Below are 19509 nucleotides of genomic sequence, written 5' to 3' on the forward strand. Positions count from 1 at the left end.
TGCAGCCACATTCTGAGGTATTGGGGATTAAGACCCCAGTTGGTGGATTTTTAGATCAAATGACCATGGGTGTAGCACTTATGAATTGTTGTGCATAACGTACAGATGTTGCTAGCCTTTCAGCTGTAATTCACGGTGAATGTGAATTGAGCCTCAGTCTGAGGCTCATTACTCTTTTCAAAAGCTGCTGCTGATTTGTCTGTGTCTAATTGGCCATTGGCACATGTGAGGCCTACAAGGATTTTGCCTCCTTGTCTCCCAGTCATAGACCCGTGTGGTAGTTTACCAACATCGTCAAAAGAGAGGATTAGACACTAACGGGGAAAGTACAGAGCGAAGAAACAAGAAGGAATTCCAAATGCGAAAGTGGTTGTGTTAGGAGATCTGGAATCCCAGCAGCACAGGGAAGGCTGCAGGAGTCCTGGACCTGTGTGGAGGTACCGCACACCCCATCTAGAAATAGACCGACTGCTGTAAAATCCCAGTCAAGACATCGAAACATATTATTTTTTTCCCCATTTAAATTGCACTAGGAACAGGAAGCTACTTGTGGCTAACATTGAGTGTTCTCCTCTAGATGGAAGACCACGGTGATAATAATTCCCAGACAATTTGGTATTCAGGCAAAAGTGCAGAAGTTAGTTGATTTACTGACGGAAAACTATAATGACATAAAGATTGTAGAAGAACCTCTTCTAAGTTGGGGAAAGGAGTGTATAGATTCCAAACACACTGAGTGAATTCCTCAAAGAACTAATACAAATCCAGACGTCAAAACAGAAAGAGCCTTAGTGGTGCTGCTCTAGCTTAAGATTTACTGGGGTTGAGGCTGGGGTTTTCTTCTCTCAGAGAGCCTCGGACCACTATACTTTGATGTCCTGTGTTGTTTTATGTGTGTGTTCTCCTCTCTCCTTATTGGGCTATTCATGAGCATTCTTTGCAACTGATTCAAGCAGAACAAGCGCCCCATTCTTAGCACAGGCTCGTTACTTTAGTGCTTTCATCCCCAATGAGTGAGCGCCTCCACTGGAGAACTTGTCATGCAGTAGTAACACGTGACGCTGGACCAGGGCTCAGTAACTCCTGGACCAGCCCACCCCAGAGACACCTGGTAGAGATGGTTTGGCGCAGGCCTCACATTCGTGAAGGTGTTTTGGCGTATCTTTCCTGGGTAATCTCCAAGTATGGTTACAATCAATCAGTGCACTTTTCCTGTCGGTGTTAACAAGAGTTACCCTCAGTAAGCAATGACCTGTTACACCAAAAAACAAACAAAAAAAAAAAACAAAAAAACCCTGCTCTTGGTGTTTCCTTGAACTAGAGATGACCTAGGCCTTCCTGGAGAGCTCAGGGGGGAAATGGGCAGAAGTCTCAGCAAGGTGTGACTTGGTAGTGGCTGGATCAGAGGTTCTGGGACAGGATGGTTGAACAGCATTTCTTGCCAGCCATTGTTCCTCTAAGGATCTCTCAGGGTGACAGATTCTCTGATTCTTTTGTTCTGCTCCATAAGTTGGGGCACTGCATGTGCCTGGCTATACGTTCAGTCTCAATGGTCTTGTGTGTTTGGTGGGGTCCTTGGGACCAGGCATTTTGGAAGCATCTGTCTGTGAAAAGTTATTCCTGAGTAGAGCATTGAGCTTCAAACTGCTCAAAAGTGTGGGTGGGGTGAAATGGGGGGATGAGGGAGTGTCATGGCGTGTAGCAAAGGGTACCCTTAAACTTGTGATCAGCCTCCCAGGATTCGAGATCACAAGTGGGTGTCATCATACCCGGCCTGTGAATGGGTTCTTCGTGGAGTTTGTGGCTTGGGATAACTTTTCCTCTTCCTATACTAACTTTCCTGTTTTCAGTTCCACACTGAAATGGTGTACTTACTTACCTTGTCTCTCTTTGTTACCTTGTATCCGCCCCAGCTCTCTTTTTTTTTTCTTTTTTTGGTTTTTCGAGACAGGATTTCCCTGTAGTTTCTAGAGCCTGTCCTGGAACTAGCTCTTGTAGACCAGGCTGGCCTCGAACTCAGAGATCTGCCTGCCTCTGCCTCCCAAGTGCTGGGATTAAAGGCGTGCGCCACCACTGCCCGGCCCCGCCCCAGCTCTTTAAATGGCTTCTATGCCATCGGGGGCCAAGGGAATGCCGTGGTTCACTTGGCTCTCATAGTGACCTGAGGCTGTTGAGCAGAAATTAGAAAACTCACTGTATCAGAAAAGGCAGTATGCCAAGGCCGCTTGCTTCCCATCCAGGTCTAGGGCCAGCATTTAAGTCCAGGTCAGGGAGAGCTGCAGGTACAGGTGACTTTCAAGTTGTCTGATAACAAATGCTTGCCATAAGCGAAGGTATGCTTTTAATCCCAGCACTCTGGAGGCTGAGGCAGGATGATGACGAGTTCAAGACCAACGTGGGCTCCATGCCCATACCTGTCTTCCATAAATGGGGGTCTGTCCATTGAACGAATGTGCCATCCATAATGTCATAGTCTCCATTCTACCATCATGTGGGTAGGATCCCGTTTTGTGAGCTCCTTAGGCTTCAAATTAACCCATCTCTTGACGATGCGAGGCGTTTGTTAGCAAACAGGCAGTCTGAGAACAGGTATGCTCTCTATGTGGCTATTTTCTTACATCGGTGGGCATTGCCTCAGTAACAGTGGTTGGAGGTAACCAGATAAGCAGGGCTTCTTGAGAGGGTTTATAGTCATTGGGCAGGACAAGACTGAACATGCCACCTGTTAGGGCACTGAAAGATGTGAGTTCCGTGGGAACGCTGCCAAAAATGTCCCTGTAGCGTGTGCTTTGTGCTGAGGCTGTGGCAACACGCATGGGCCTGCAGTTGTTGGGATTCTTCTTCTTAATATGGAGAGGATTCGGCCTTTTAAAGCCATTTCTTTTAGTAAGATTACATACAGAGCGTTTGTTTCTCACCGTTTTAAATTCATATGTCAGTAAAGTGAAGTCCATTGCCAATCTTATGCAGCTGTCAACACCAGGGCTCCTTTATGGTTCCCAACCCTACAGCCCAGGTGATCACTGAGCTCCTGTCCTGTAAGTGGCAGCTTGCAGTATTTGTCTGGAGGATTTCCCTGGAGGGTATTCAGTTTTATGTACACCTTTCTTAAGTCTTTGCTTTTGGGGATGAAAATAATTGAAACCTTAGTTGCTGGTCTAGGTCCTAGGTCTAGAGATCTACCACCCGCCAGCTCTTACACCCTGTGACGGAAAGACAGTTTTGTTTTTGCTATTTCATATTATAAGAATGTGCCTCCCAATGGAACTGTAAATTCTCTTGAAAATTCTACATTTTGGTTGTTAGCATTACTCTTCAGGTTTGGGGATCATGTCTGTGTTCCTAGTGGCCAGGGTCTTGGAATCTGATTTAGCCTCTCGGGATTTTACCCACAGCTTTGGATATATGAATTGTCCCCATAAACACTGCTGTTTAGCTTTTTTGTAGTTTTTCTTCACATCCTTTCTTTAATGCAGAGGCTCTACACCCCCCCCCCCCGTATGTGTGTCTTGTTTCTCTGTATCTCTCCTCCTTCCCTCCCTTCCTCCTTTCCTCTCCCCCCCCCCCCGTGTCTTGTCTCTGTCTCTGTGTGTATGTATGTCTTTTTTCTCTCTGTGTCTGTGTCTCCTCTGTATATATCTTGCCTCTATCTCTCTTTGTCTCTGTCTCTCTTTCATTCTTTCTGCCCCCTCCCCCTCCCCCCACCGCTAACTAGTGTCCCTAAAAGAGGAGCGTCCACCACCGCCCAGGGGAAAAAGAGAAATCCGTTTCAGGGACGGGGTACAACAAATATCGGACTTACTGTCAGAAAATTCCTTTTGTTTCATTTTTTTCCCATTTACCATTGATAGATAGTCTAGTGATCCCCATAATTGCTGCTTTACATGTATCTAGAGATGGGGGGGCATGGTGAGGGGGCCCTGCCACTCTGTCTGGTGCATTTAGAGAGGCAAGTGTGGGAACAATGGGCAGATTGCCTTTTTGTTCACATGCCCCTGTTTACCTATTCACAATCGCGCATTCGCTTTGCTGTGATGGGGGGAACGTCACGTGTAACTCCACCTCAAAACCCCCCACCCCCGGCTGAGAAGGAGCATAATGCCAGCTTTCTAGACCTGCCGTCATTCAGGGGGAGATGTAGTTGGCGTGTGTCAGGATGACAGAGAGCCACGATGGAAGCCAGCACGTGTGGCCGGTTACCGGGGCTGCCATGTGCTTGCAAGCGTCCAGTGTCTGCTCCAGAGCGGCTGTTCCTGCATGGCCGCCTACTGCCCATCTTCATCAGAACTGCTGCTTTCTTAAGAATCATTGGAGAGCAAGCCTGTCCCTCCCTTGCTTCTGCATGCACATCCTGTTTCGTGAAAACGTATTTTTTTTTTTTTCCTTTTGAGCAAAATTGAAAGAAAGAAAGGAGAGCGAGAAAGGAAGGGGGTGGGGGGAAGAAGGTTGCCATCCAGTGGAGGAAGGCGTAATTTCCAGTTTCATTCAGGGAAAAAAAAAAGCAAGCAGGCAGACAGGCACGCGCACGCACACACACACACACACACACACACACACACACACACGCACGCACACCCGCAGGCTGAAGTATGCTTAACTCTTTTAACTTGGCTGGGCCTTTTTAGCACCATATGGGGTTCTTTCGTGACATCCGGAGCCACATGAGTGCAGTGTGCCTTTAAGGAAAGAGGTACCTCACCAAACTTCCCTGTAGTTGTGCCTCACCATTTAGGTAGGGAAGGAAAGTGTTAATTTCTTATTTGTACACTTTTTTTACCCCGACTTCCTTCCTATTCACTTCATTAAATCTAGAGGCAGTTCAGCATGGGAGCCGTCTGTATGTTGAATTAGGGCTCGCACCCTTGCGCAACACGTCACCAGTCGGAAACTGGGGGTTTGCTCCTGTGATTTATTTCATTATTGTGCTGGTAAAAGGTTTGGAAGGGAATTCTTTCTGGGGGTAATACTTTTAGCATTGTGTAGCAAGTTTTTGTTTTGTTTTTGTTTGGTTTCTTTTCTTCCTTTTTTTTCCCTTTTTTGATACCCCCGCCCCCAGCTAAGTTGTCCGTTGAGCTAGCTTAACAAATAGTATTTTTTTTTTTTAAAGCAGAGAAGCCCCCATGCAGGAGAAATCTTAAGTCTAACTCTTGAAGTACGAAAAGCATTGGGAAATATGGAGGGAATTGATTTCCATTAGAAAAAGCCCCATAGAAACCCACAGAACCTGAACCCTGCATATAGATGTGTTCCGGGTCTTTGGGGAGGAGGGAAGATTTTTTTGTAGCTCTCTGCATTCCTGCATAAAAACCTTAATTTAAGGGGAATAATGGTCAGTACTTTGTGTGTTCTCCTGTTAACTCCAGAACCTAAATTTAATAAGAATCTGCAGTATTAGCAGCTGTAATAAAAATTTGTTTGACTAGTTCTGTTTGCAATTTAATTTGTTTTTCCCTTCTTAGGTACTCACAGACGCAGAGATTTTTAAAGTCCAAATATCACAAACTTAAGCTTTGTTCCCCCTTTTCCAGAATTAAGTGGCTGGGGGGGGGAGGGGGTTAGAGCAGAAATACTCTTTTCAGCACGCCCCCCTCCGCACGGATCCCACCGAAGAGAAAAACAATGAAAAATTTTTGCAGCCTGAAAACCGAAAGTGAAGTGTCACAGCTATTCGGGATTTTCTTTCCAGAGAAAAATAACACTGTATTAAAATACAGGAACCTAAGACCATGCACCTCGCTCTACTTACATGCATCTAGTTGGGGGGGGGGTGTTTTTCTCCTGTGTTAAAAATCGTTTTCGACTGCTCCAAAGCCGCAGCAGATCTTTTCTGAAAAAAAAAAAAAAAAGGAAAAAAAACCCGACTAAGATGAAGCATAAAATACAACAAAAAGCATATCTTGCTTTAATCTTTTAAAATACATTTGAATATTCATTTGTTTTCTTCTTGGCTTAATTTGTTAAAATGCAAGCAAGAATCAGAAACCACCTGAGCTAAAATCTCTAATTCTACCGCCTGGAATAATAAGGGGGGGAACAATATGATAAGTAGTTGTCAATATTAAAACAGGCTGGAGGAGGAAGGCTTGGGGCCTGGTCGTAGGTAGAATGAAACAGCAGATTTGAGTATCCACAATCCTTCCAGTATTAAATTTTCAGTAAAATAAAATTACTTGTATATGAAAACATAGCCTTTCCCAGCTCTCTTTTTTTTCCTGATCAGCTGATGAAGAGACTAGCAGCTCGCTGCTTTGCTGGCTTGTTAATTTTATCCCCACTAACTGTGATTTCCGATAGCCGGCCTGCTGATAGTGGTAAGGTAAATATCCTTTTTCGTTGCCGTCTTGAAGATTCAGTAGAAACTACATCCCAGGCATGTGTAGGTGTGTAACACATCAAAAGCCGGTGTTCTCCGTATTTCTGTGTGCAGCTGGGTGCTGGAGGAGAGCAGTACCATTAACTGTTGACAGGCTTGCATGCTGTATTTATGATTAGCATGTTCAGCCTCCAAGATATGCGGGACAATTTATTTCTCTTCTCTTCGCTTAGCTGCAGTGTGTTTAGCTGTATAGTGGGTGTCCTGCTTTTAAGCAAATGAATATTAATGAAATAATGGGGAGCTTTTTTTTTTTCTTTCTTTCTCCTTTCTCTTCATAACTCATCAGGTCTCGCCTCCTTGATAGTGGTTATCTGAACACTGTAGAATCGTGATGGGAAATGTCTTTTGATTATTAAGGCCTGGCTCACGCTGTCCCTTAGGATTCTGTCTGTGTGCATGTTGTTTCTGTGGATTAGCACATTGGAGAGTGCATTGGAAACATTTTTTTTTTTATCCCACTTGCATTTTTAACATGCCAGGTTGTGTTGTGTTCGGTACCAGGTTTTCTTCACAAAGCCATTCTTTTTCAGGAGGCATTGTACATAAGTGAAAGAAATTATGCCTGCGCTGTAATCACTCTTTATATTGATTGTTATACTCACATGATCATAAATATTAGCCATGTTTGGTGCTGTGGAGAAATGAAGGTAATTGCCTTATGATTAGAGCTCTTTCAGCGAGGGGAGGATTGATTAGCATTTCCATACTGGAGGCTATATCCAGAGGCCGGAGGCACAAACAGCAACTCGAGTTATTTGTGTGAGAAAGCAATCTCAAAGTGTCATTTTAAGATTTTTTTTTTTTTTTAGAGAAAATGTCTTTTCCATGGTCAGATTTTCTTTTGTCTGTTTTTTTCCCTTTTTTTCTTTTTTCCTTTTTGTCTCTTAATTTTTCTTAATAAGTTTCGAGACTTACCAGGAGAAAAAGAAAAGTTTGAACTTGTGGGTCCTGTCATGTGGATCTTTTAGCCTTTTCTGAACAGGTCCCCTTCACACCTGGCTGTTTTTATAGCTATTTTATTATCTCTCTGTATTAGTGCTGCTGGCTCTGGGTTAAAGCAAGCGTTTGCAGGTAATTGGAGAAAAGTGTTTTTGCTGTTTGTGAGTTGTGTGTTTTCTCTATCGGGTGATTTCATTGCGTCTACCAAGGAGTATGGCTTGGTGCTTCCCTTCTGTTCCCTTGTTTACTAATTTCTACGTTAGAACAAAAATCTGGATGGAATTGTTGATTTATGTTGTGAATCATGAATAAATTGATGTAAAAGCTTAAAGGTCGGGGCTCTGGTGACTGCAGAGATACATTCTTAGGGGATTATTTTATTTTCTTCACGTGCCCCTGGTTTTGTTTATCATTACTGTCCTGACAATAATGACGCCTTTAAAGTATTTTGCTTATATCGAGGTAAATTTTATGTGGATTCAGTCATTTGCAAGCTGTTGAATGTATAGATACTTTAATATCTGCCATTCTTTTTTTTTAAATTAATGATTTAGGCCTTACAATATAGACTTAGGTTAAAAATGTATTTTATCCAGTATGATCTCTCTCTCTCTCTCTCTCTCTCTCTCTCTCTCTCTCTCTCTCTCTCTCTCTCTCTCTCGATAGATGGCTGGTTACTTTTAGTTTTAGTGGGTTTCATTGTATTCTAATTATTCAAAATACATGTGTCTCTGCCTCTTATATTATAAAGGTATGGGTAGGTTTGTCTTGGTTATTTCCTTACTTGGATCTCTTCCCTCCTTCGTCTCTGCTTCACAGGCCATCGAAGACGGCAATTTGGAAGAAATGGAAGAGGAAGTACGGCTGAAGAAGAGGAAAAGACGAAGAAATGTGGATAAAGAGCCTGTGAAGGAAGATGTGGAAAAAGCGAAGAAAAGAAGAGGCCGCCCTCCAGCTGAGAAACTCTCGCCAAATCCCCCAAAACTCACAAAGCAGATGAACGCCATCATCGATACTGTGATCAACTACAAAGACAGGTGAGTGTGTGGCTCCTCCCCTTCCACCTTGCCCATGAGCGGTAGGAATTAAGAAGATGCGCACTTGGGTTCCAGGGCTCTTTCTAATTTGCAGTTTTGTCCCGGAAGGGGCGAGTTGCCTTGTACCTTGAGAAATGGCCACTAGTGGTATTTTGTATGATGTTTCGCGGTGCGTTGTTTAAGGTGATGGGAAATGATATTAGACGACTTTGTAAAGAAATCTAATTTGGGAATGGATTCTCCGGGAGCTCTGCTGAGAGAGGTCTTGGGGTGATGGGATGAAGTTTTTTTTTTTTAAGTTAACTTGTTTGAAAAAAAAAAAAGAATTGCTGATGTATTTAAGGTAAATCTTTTTCGTTAATAAAGGCCCTGTTCAAAAAAAGAAGGAGATACCTTACAGAATTATTGTGCTTCTCTCCTTCTAATGCCTGGGTTTGGAGCATTTCGGGGAGCTGTCTTCTCTCTTGTATTACCGCTGTATGTACTCAAAGTGGTATTTCCACAAATTCACTCATTTTTCATGGACTTCTTGGGTGTGCCCAATAAGAAGGCGGTGCTGGACACAGGCAAGACCACTTTAAACAGTGAACTTAATTATTTGGGAACTGAGGCAGAGACAACTTCAGAATCCCAGTCATCCCTGTGCTAGTTCACCAGTTTGGCTCCGTTGGAGTTGGTCGATTTGGGTCCCTTGCTATGACTTTCCTTTGAAGCAGTGGTATTTTCCTTCGAAAGCCCTCTCGTATTTCCACTGGAAGCGGACATCTCTGCTGTCTAAATTGCATGGTCATAGAAATCAGTTCTCAGAGACCATCCATTTCCACCAGGCGCTTCCGTTCTGGGCACCCGCTGAATGGCCCGAGAAGGGCTGAATTGCGATTTGGGTTTTTCCTCCTAGCTTTGGTGTATTGCATGGCAGGCAGGAAGAAGTAGCTGGAAAGGTTAAGTAGCAAAAAAAAAGTTAAAAAAAAAAAACTTTCCATCAGGAGTTTCGCTCTTAAGCCTCTCCGACTGTGTGGCATTTTCCCAAACCGTGATGAGGACAGGAGGAGCAAGGTCCCTTTGGTGTCAAAATTTCTTGTCTCTCTCAACCCAACAAGCCTCCGCGCTCCCGTGTTTGATCCAGCGTTAGTGTATTCTTTTTGAAGAAGCAGACATCTTTTTACATATCCTAAAGTGGCCCAAAGGGCAGCCGGCATCTTCTTGATGCAATGATGCTCATTAATCCAGGGAGCGAAACTTGACCCCACGTCCACTCTTGACCTGGAGCTAGACTTGAATTGTTTGTTTGTTTGTTTGTTTGTCCAAACCAAGAACTGGTGACTCTGAAGTTTCTGTCCAGCCCCAGTTTCCACCTCATATGGACCTCTGCTGTGAGGAAATTGCAGCTAAGTAGGGAGCTGCTCAGACCTCTCACTTCTTCCTCCATCCTGTCAGGAGAGTCTAACATCTGTTTCTCTGACCAGATGTGCCCGGGTCTCTGGCAGGCCTTTGATGGTCACATTGCTTCCTGAGTTAACCTGGGTCTGCTGGAACACTAAGAAGGACTGAGAGACTCTGTGGAGATTTTAATACTGGGCCTTTGAGTACTGGCCGTTGATGCCATTGCCTTAAATCGCCTATGGGGTCAGCACCTACTCATGTTGCGAGCAGATTGTTTGGTTTGGCTCTATGTTGTTGGGGAGGCAAGTTCATAATGCTTCATTTCTGTCAAGACCAATCCCCCCACTTTGGAAAAACTTAAAACTCTGGCAGCATCTGTCCAACTTTCGGGAGTGGGGGGGGGGTCCCCACTCAGCAGGAGGGAAGAAATGACTATTCTCTCCACCTGCTGCTCATGGGTGATCTCAGCTGTCGCCATCCCTACCGCCAGTATGGATTATGAGCTGCCTGTTGTTGATGGGCTTTGCATAGCTCATTTACATTGCCTGCTGGCTGCCTTTGTGACATCCTGGTGTACATGACCACCACAGACGTCCCCAGAGCCCATTCCCAAATACAGAGCTATGTGAACAGGAACGTGACTCCTTTATTTCTGGGGAGGCAGAGCTTAGGGGCTCGCAGAGCAAGCTCCTTGAGCCTCAGCTGCCTACATTTCAACCTTGACTCTGGTGTCCCTGAGCTGGCAGACTCTTTAACTTCCCTGATCCTCAGTTTCCCTGTGCACACAGCAGAATGATCCCTTCCCTAGCCTCTAGCGTTGTTGTCCTGGGCAGTTAATATAACCCCAGATTCTTTGAATAGTTTAGTGATTAATAATCAAACTTTCAGACTGCTTGCAGTTAATCAAGCAGGTGAAGGGACCTCTGAGCCCAGAGAAGAAAGTGTCCTTGCTGATACTGGTTTCCATGGTTTTAGTGCCAAAAACAGAAACTGCGGTTTCACCGGAACTGGCTACTGAGCATGTCTCTAGTTGTACTGTAGGCAGAGGCTATCTAAATATTACAGCATGCAGATATTTAATGGCCGTTCCTCTTTTCCTGGCTTTATTTATTTGCTTATTGAGTTCTCCTTGAAAAGTGCCCTCCTAAGACACATTTTGTTAGTTCCTGCATTTTTAGGTACTTTCTGGCGATCGTATGCTAAATTTCCACCACTGCATGTTCCGTGTATATTTCATGTCAGTGATCTTCTAGAAAAAGCAACGGACTCTATTTATATTATGTATTTCTCTTACCAAATTTGGTTCTCAAGTAGGAGGCGCTCAAATTAGGAGGGCCTTAATTAGATACAGTGTCATATTTTTGGTTCATTTTAGAAAACCTACTGGAAAAAAAATGTACATCTTGCTGTGTTGAGGTTTCTCCAGCATTAGAGTCAGTTACTAATACAGTAATTCAGCCCACCTAAAGAAGAAATGCTCCCTGCACTAAACTCTGTCTAACGCCCCCATCCAGCAATTGGGTACCCATGGCCATGTAGCGGGGCAGTTATTGCGTGAGACCTCCATCTCTATTTAAGTGATACAGAAGAAAAAGTAATTAGCTCTCAAGAACAGTTGTTTAAAAGTCCTTGCATGACTCTGGGACAGATGTGGCTTGATATTTCCACAAAGACTTAACATAATAATTTAAGTGTTTATTTATTGCTTTGTATTTCAAAGCATGGCAATTTTAAAATGTGACCCCGAAGAGCCATCGACTCTGTGACTCACAAATGGATGGCTGTTAGGTAGTACAAGGCCATGGCTACTGGTTTCCTCTCTTGTTATTTCTCCCGAATAGGAAACCTTTATCTCAAGTTGTACCAAAGTCTTTGTTTTGGCTTGGTGGGCATACTTTGTCTTCTGCTCGTTTTGAAGGCCTTTAAAGCTCCCATCTCACCCTCTATACTGTTTGACCCGGGACACTCTTGTTTCTTTGGAAAGGATTCATCTTCCATTGCACCTCTGCCCTGAGTTGCCATGGAAAATAAGGTGATGCCTGGCCTAGCAGAGCTCTTTCAAGTCGCAGGAAACAGCCTCCAGTTATCGGGATGACAGGTTCCTAGGGACAGCCTTGAAGTTCTGGGCTTTGGCTCTGCCTGGTCTGGTTTCTGGTGACTTGGACACAGCAGCACTGGTGACGGAAAGTCCTCCAGCCTGCAGATATGGATCCCACATGGGACACAGTTTCAGGAGGAACTTCTTGACGCCGCGGGATAGACTTAGGTAGGGTAGTCCTTTGCCATGTTTAAATCCTGCCCACCGAATCTTAGTTATTTTATTCTACAAACTTTTCAGAGACTACGTCCAGACTCGTTTCATGAAGTGTCCTTTTAAAATGGTTCTCAACTGGCTATCCAGCCCAGGACCACATTCTTCAAGTAGAAACATACCCTTTTATTCCCTGAGTGACACTTAGGTCCCTCCTTAGGCGCAGTCTACTCTTGTGTTGGCCCATCTGAAACATGCACCTGCGCACTGTGCCCTGAGAGGATGGGGTAGCTGGCTTGCTTATTCTGGACACCAGAGTTCTCTGCGCATGGCTCAAGAGCTACTTTGCTTTCTCCAGCATCCTTGACACAGAACCTGCTGATGTTGGACACGTAACACACACACACACACACACACACACACACACACACACACACACCATACAGGTCTTTTCTCAATAGCTGCTAAGTTTGGCCTTGAGCTAATAAGCAGTGCTATTGCTCAACCATTATATACTGAGTTCACTAGCTCAGTGCAACTCCATCTTGCTGTCTTCGTTCTTATCATTAACGTTGCTTGTTTCTTGTTCTTTAAACAAGTATTTGCTTGTCTTCCTAGGGTTTTGTTTTTTGTTTTATTTTTCTTTAAGCCTAAGATGTGACATAAACTATTGCTCACATGTTTGTAAAGGAACCAGGACAAGTCTCTGTGGCATGCCCTTGCCATCGGTGCGAGTTGATGTGAATATATTGACCAGTAATCCTTGAAGTTGGTCAAGTGCCATTGAACTCACGTGGCCAACCTATCAGGTCACCCACATTCATCTGTCCCTTCTCAAGGTTATCAGGAAAGACTACAACCAAATACACAGTATTTGTAGCCTTTGCCATCTATCAACCTAGAAACCCTGCTGAAAACGTGAAATGAGGTTAGCCTGCCTGCCTGCCATGGCTCTTTCAAAGACACCCCCTGCTAGTTCTTAATGATGTTATTTATCTTTGCTAAGTAGCCCCCTGGCCTCTGAGTAATTTAGTCTTAAGTTCTCAACAAGGGTCAACATGAAGCCTTACAGTCTCGGGTTTCATTTCTCATTTCAAAACAGGGATATTTGCCGCTCTCCAACCTCTGCCTCCATCTCCACCGTCTGCGGCTTCCTATACATGGTTAGCAGAAGCAGTCTATACCTTTTCAGGATCTAATTTGTTTGCAGATGAACTTGAACTTATTTGGAGCACCTTGATACATTCTTTCTTTCTTTCTTTCTTCTTTTTTTTAATCAACTCTCCTATCAGGAGCCTCTGCTTGATTTTTCTTATGCCTCGCTTTTCAAACCTGTGTTCTTATCTCTGAAAAATCTGGAAACAGTGGTGTATGGTGTACACACGCGTTAACCGGCCCTAGGAGGCTGAGGCACAAGGACATCCAGAGTGAGGCCAGGCTGGACAACATAATGAGACCCTGTCTCAAACAAAACAAAACAAAACAAAACAAAAACCCTAACAATAAAGTCAACGAAAAAGCAAACTAATAAAACCCCAAGAATCTGGAAGCCGAATATGCATTTGTACTTTGATTTTTTTAAAAAACCTCTCTTGTTGAATATGTACATGACTTGAAGGTACATTCTGTGAGACCTGCCGTCTGGGGATGTGGACCTGAGGTCCAGCTCTAATGATGGCATGAAGCAGTGGGGAAGGCAGGAGATTCTGCTTGGCTAGTCCAATTCGAGGCTACAGTGCTACCAGACAGTGCAAGAGGCAAGGCAGGTCCTTCCTGGACATGTACCCCACCAACCCCATTCTGATTTTAATAAGCCCTTAGTGGTAAACTGATCTATAGTGAAGTTTACTGTTTTCAGTTCCAGCGATGGACTGCTCAGTCTAGCCATAGGGTCCTCTCCCAGGCACTTCTCCCGCCTCTGCTCTGCCCACGCAGGAAAGACAGGTGTGGGCTGCTGCTGTAGGCAGGAAGTGGAGGAAAGCAGACTCAAGAGAGCCCCACTGACACCACAGCCCAGAGGCACTGAGGTTTGTTTGTGTTTTTTGAGGGGAACAGTCATCATAATGACACTTTTCTTAAGAAACAAACAAACGATCAAAAAAAAAAAGGCAGTATTTCTTTACATTGTAACACTTTTTAAAGGCTATGGCCTGTTTTAAACCCAATCACAATTGTCCTTGTTTTTGCAGTCACTGTTTGTAAAGAACCAGTCCAATCTCCAAAAGGGCTGGGCTCTTGTTCAGAGCTGTTGCTTTCTTTCAAGGTTTTCTCTCCCAGAGTTCTCCTTAAAAGTTCACTGAAGTGTGCCCCAGTTTGAAATCTTCCCCTAACAGCTTGGAGGCGTCTATCTAGGGGGATGGCTCACACCACAGTGCTTACTGCCTGCTGTCTTTCGAAGCAAACTTACAAAGTACATCCACAAATTCAAATCTTGGACATATAAACTTAGCATCCACTGTGGACTGTGCTTTCGTGTTTTCCCACAAGCCAGTCAGGCTCCTGACCGGGATCAGAATGACTGGAATTTGTTCTGTTAGAATCTCCTTTTAGTACCTGGCCCCTCTGTTAGGTTGCAGCCTCTGCTGGTCTCCGGTCATAGAACGCGGGCCTGACTTTCTCTAAATTATTGACAATGTATTATATAAAATGCCTGGCATGGTGTTTGTCCTTACCATCTTCCTCTCCTTTGGCTGCTGGGCCTTCTGAGCAGACCTGGGTCTGCTTTGGCGTCTGCACCGACGTCATCAACCGGAGGTCCCAAATAGAAAACAATGTCCCTTTCCACACCTCACTCTAGCACTCAGATACAAGGTTCCCTCCCCACATAGGGTCTCTAAGGCAAGCCTCCTCCTGCATCTTCACACACCGCACCGTCTCCAGGAGACCCTGGAATGACTGCCGCTCACCCGAGTGGGAGGCCAGCCTCTCATCTCTTGCTGGCCAGCCTTCTCTCTGAGGCCCGTATCTACCCATGTCTTCCTGATCTTTAAGAGCCTCCAGATTTCAGACTTTGGAAAAGTAGGCTTCAGTGTTGTGAACCTAGCAACCTTACAACTTTGTTTTCTAGCGTGGCCCTCCCCGTCCTCACCTGGATTTCAGACATCCCGGTTAATGCTGCATTTTTGGAGTTTTGCATACACTCTCATACCTCCGTTGTGTAGTGTTGGCTGACCCTGTCCAGTTGTCTCCTGCTGTGGGTGAAGCAAACAGTGGCCATGCAGAGATGGGCTGGCTTGGGTCTGCCCCAGGAGACGGCTGGTTTGTTCTAGAGCACAACCCGGATGGGATGGAGGGATGGAGGGCTTCCCAAGGCATTACCCACCCACCCGATTACCCTTCCTCCGCTCCCACACAGAAGGCCACCCATGTGTTAGTGTCCAGAACTGTCAGGTAACTCTCAGCGAGTGGATTTGTCAGCAAGTGGCTCAAATCCACTCTCGGTCAAGAGTGCTTATTCAGTGATCTGTTGAAAATAAGAGACTGGGGAAAAAAGTGTCTATTTTGTGACCAGAATCTAGGCTGCTGCCTGGAATCCGTTCCTGTGGTGGGCGCTGTGAACAAGACCACCTTATCTAGTTTGTAGTCAGGAGTTGTCTTGGTAAGTATGATCCCTGTTGTACAAATGAGAGGCCAGACAAGACCAACACGCCCCTCACGTGGCTTCTCATTCTCCACTGCTTTGAGAACTATGAATGGGACACCACGTGTGGATAGAAATGGAACAGGGGAACAAGGAGACACAGAAAGGGCCCTAAGATGTTGGGAAACCATGCCCCAACCACCATCACGTTGGAAAAATGCGTATCATTGCAGAATGGTACTTAGTGTGATCAGCTCAACCAGGCTGACTCTCAGATTAATTGCTCCAGGTCACCCAGCCTGAGGAAGGGGCTGGGCTGGGAGGAGGACACGGGTCTTCTGACTCTGGTGTTCTTTTTACTCTGCCGCAGGTGTAACGTGGAGAAGGTGCCCTGTAATTCTCAGTTGGAAATAGAAGGAAACAGGTCAGGACCTGCCTTGTATTCCCATGTCTCTAAACACAGGTATCCTCTGGTACACAAAGCAAGCCGATGCATAGACTTGGTCTTTGGGAACCCCTTGACCTAGTCACCGCTCCCCTGCCCCCAGTCACCTCTCCTTGGGATGGGGATGCAGGCACACATGTTCTTAAATACCTGCTCTGCTTTTGAGGCTGTTGTGCGGTGTGGAAGAGCCCACCTGTACATGCGTGCCTTACAAAGCTGGCAGGAATCATCTGGCCTGCCCAGCCTGCAGCACCTCAGAGGTAGGTCTCTGCCTCCTCTGCCCCATCTGCCCCTCATCCTGGTGTGCCCCATGGACCTTGCAATTCCGTGTTACCCAGGTGTTGAAGCTTAACGCCCAAGTACTCCAAGCACTCGAGGGGACCTGATGTGTGTAACATGAACTTGGGTGCATGTTCATACCGCTGAGCATCCTGGAGCTGATTGCAGTTGGCATGGGGGTTGAAGTGGCAGGTGTTTCTTGTATTTACTCCGGAGTGCATGCTGGGCTGGAGTTCAGGGTCTGTGACCTTTGAGCGTCCCATCGTGGCGAGTCCTAAGTTTCCTCGGCCAGTCTGTCTCACGTTCATGTGCCTCTGCCCCGGCTGGGTGAAAATCAGAATTGTTCTTTCCCTGAAGATGCTAGATTTCGATGGTGTTGGTTGATGGGAGATGGATGCCCAGTTAGGAGTTATCAGTACGTTGAGGGTGGGATTTTCCTCCCTTTTGATCAAGCTGATTTGTTGAAATTATCATTGTAGCGCTTGCTTCCTGTCTTACAGTTTTGTCAAGTGATGCAGTATTGTTGTCTACACCCTCAACCCTAACCCAATCAGTGCAGGATCTGATCTAGAAACTAGAAGAGAACTGAGGTTGTATCCTGTATTTCAGGATGAACAGGTCCCGATCTGTGGCCTTTTAAAATAAGGCCTTAAATACAAGTCTGTAGAGAGGAAACTTGAGCAAGATTGTTGGTGTCCAATCCTAGAAAGCACACACACACACACACACACACACACACACACCACAGCGCCTGCTGAGCACGGCCAATGATGCTCTGTCTCTATCATCAGGAGAAAGGAAGGATTCGGGCAGACTTGCAACAACAGTGACTCTGTACGACTGGGCTGTTTACATTATAAAGTGACTTGCCTGGACGGAGAAAGGAAGCCTAGAGTCTAAGTGGCTAAATGGAGGCTAAACACCTGCCCTGCCCCCACCCCAGAGCAGGCATTTGTCTGAGTCCCTTTTCCCTTTGCTCCTCCTCCTCCTCTCCTCCATCAAAGCAGTCATGTTACCATGAAAAAGAGGATTAATGACTTTAAAGGCTACTGCAAACCTCTGATGTTATGCCTGGGCTTTCTGAGGGTAGAGGATATAACCTTATGCAGTCAGGACCTGGATAAATCCATTTTCACTAAATACACATTTAAATGGTGGCTTCCAGAGGTTGGAAGACTCTTGTCTGCCTTGCTTCCGTGGATGCTCTTTGGAGCTGGTGACCTCCCATATTGCCTCCTGCTTCTTTGTCCCCCTAAGCCTGAGCGAATTGTGTGGCATTTGGAGTTGTTTTATGATAAACTAACCCTTCTTTAGAGCAGTTGCTCAAAAGTCCTTTCTTTCTGCTCAAAATCCCAACGATTTCCATGCCAGTCTCTGTGTAAGTATTGAAAATGGGGCGGTGGTAAAATAGATTGCCATAGCGCAGACTCCTGGTAAGAGTAAAGTGGGGGGGGGGGGGAGGCGGTAGGACGAGGAATGTCTCCGTTGGCTTGTGGTTGGCACCGGGATTAGATTGGAGTGAGCATGAGGGATGAGAGTGTACAAACCAAAGCACCCAGTAATGTGGGCATACGCAGCTATCGAAGGAGATGGGGGCAAGCAGACTGCCTCTAGTGACATGTGTCCGTGTACAGCTAGACTTCCCCTGTCAAAGAAAGAACAGCCAGCCCCGTGGGAAGCAGCAGAGCAGACCCAGAAGGCAGTAAACTCCAAAGTGAGAAGCCTGAGTGTGATCTTCAAGAACTCAGGTCTCTGAGGCAGCTCCCGTGTCCTGGCGGTTAGCTGTCTGGTGTCCCATGTGGAGGATGCAGATGAGGATACATCTGGGTTCCTGCCGAGAGGATGCAGTGACCAGTGTGTGGTGCGTGTGCTGTGGTTCAGTGGGATGGATGCCGCCCACAGAGGGAACTGGCTGGGCTGTGAGAAAGGAGAACCAAGAGAGGATCCTAGGCCATGTCACACGTTCGTGTTGGGGCTGGCACTCTGTTAGCATTGTGAGACAGGGACTGAACGAGGCGTGTTAGGGGTTAGAATGATCTACAGGGGTGTTGCTGGGTAAAGGGGGAAACATCATTCTGGTAAGGAAGACGGCAGAATATATATATGCTCAAGATGTCTGCTAGACGTCAGCAGACCGAGTCTGAGGTGGGGCCCTGAGTGTTCCTGTGCCATCTCTAGGAATGGCGGTGGAAGGAAATGGGGTATACATGTGGCATTATGTGTACATGTTTCTGCATACATGTGTGTATGTGGGGTGGGGTAGCCCAGCCCTGGGGTAACCCAGCCCTACAGACTCCACAGCAGGACACTGAAGTCATCTCCGTGGCTGTTAGCAGCCCTCGATGTCGTGTTTATATCATTAGTATTGACTGCTCTTTCAGAACCCGCCAACAAATTATTTTAGACAAAACCTATTTTTAGCAGCCTTGACATTAGGTTTCCTATATTTCTTTAAATGGAGGAGAAAGGCTGCGAGGATGGCTCTCATGCCCAGGCATCTTTGCACTTAGAAGCTTCAGCTGGATTCCAGAAGAATTACCATGAAGCAGCATCGTGACTAGGTAGATGCATTTCGACAGAATTCGAGTCCTAGGTGCTGAGAAGTTTCTCATCCCCTGTCAGCCACTTTAGACCTCACACAGTGCTGCCAGTTTCTCTCCTAGACTGCCTGGGGAGGTTCCAGCCTGACGCTCAGTCTAAGAAAATGTCGCCTAGAGCAGGACTTTCAGTACTGGTCTTCTGGCTCCCTAGGGATATCCAGTCCAGCAATAGACATGGGGTGGGGGTGGGGTATTGCTGTGACATCAACAGCCTAATTTTCCTTAGCTCAGTGTTTCCCAGACTCATTTTTTTCAGGGAGCTCTCTTTCCAGGAAACATCGTTAATAGCCAGTAGCCCTGTAAATTGGTGTGCTGTGGCCACACTGTTTAAGCAGTGCTAGGATAGAGTTCTGATACTTCATTTACAGTGTATGCAGGTAACTGTGGGTTCTGGTGTCTTCCTTCCCCCTCATTACAAATACTGCTGCGGTAGGTATTGCTGGGGCAGGCTGCTGTGACTTCTGGTGACTTGGTCTTTACGGTACTCACCGTACACTCCCATACAGAAGGTGGGTAGGCAAAGACACTTGGTCCATCTGCTCTCTGAGGCACGGGGGGTTTCCTGGTTGTGTTTGTTTTGTTGCTTGTAAACCTGGCACAAGCTAGGGTCATCTAAGAA

The 19509-nt window shown here is 45.8% G+C and overlaps 1 protein-coding gene across 1 annotated transcript in view; it reads left to right on the forward strand.

Annotated features, from left to right (window-relative positions):
* Smarca2 (SWI/SNF related, matrix associated, actin dependent regulator of chromatin, subfamily a, member 2) overlaps nt 1–19509 on the forward strand; it is a 170261-nt gene that overhangs the window by 137230 nt on the left and 13522 nt on the right. Inside the window, 2 exon segments of the mRNA XM_038338305.1 lie at nt 8135–8352; nt 15937–15990. Coding sequence (XP_038194233.1) covers nt 8135–8352; nt 15937–15990 — 272 coding nt within the window.

The sequence above is a fragment of the Arvicola amphibius genome, chromosome 1, assembly GCF_903992535.2.
Source record: "Arvicola amphibius chromosome 1, mArvAmp1.2, whole genome shotgun sequence".
Classification (NCBI taxonomy): Eukaryota; Metazoa; Chordata; class Mammalia; order Rodentia; family Cricetidae; genus Arvicola; species Arvicola amphibius.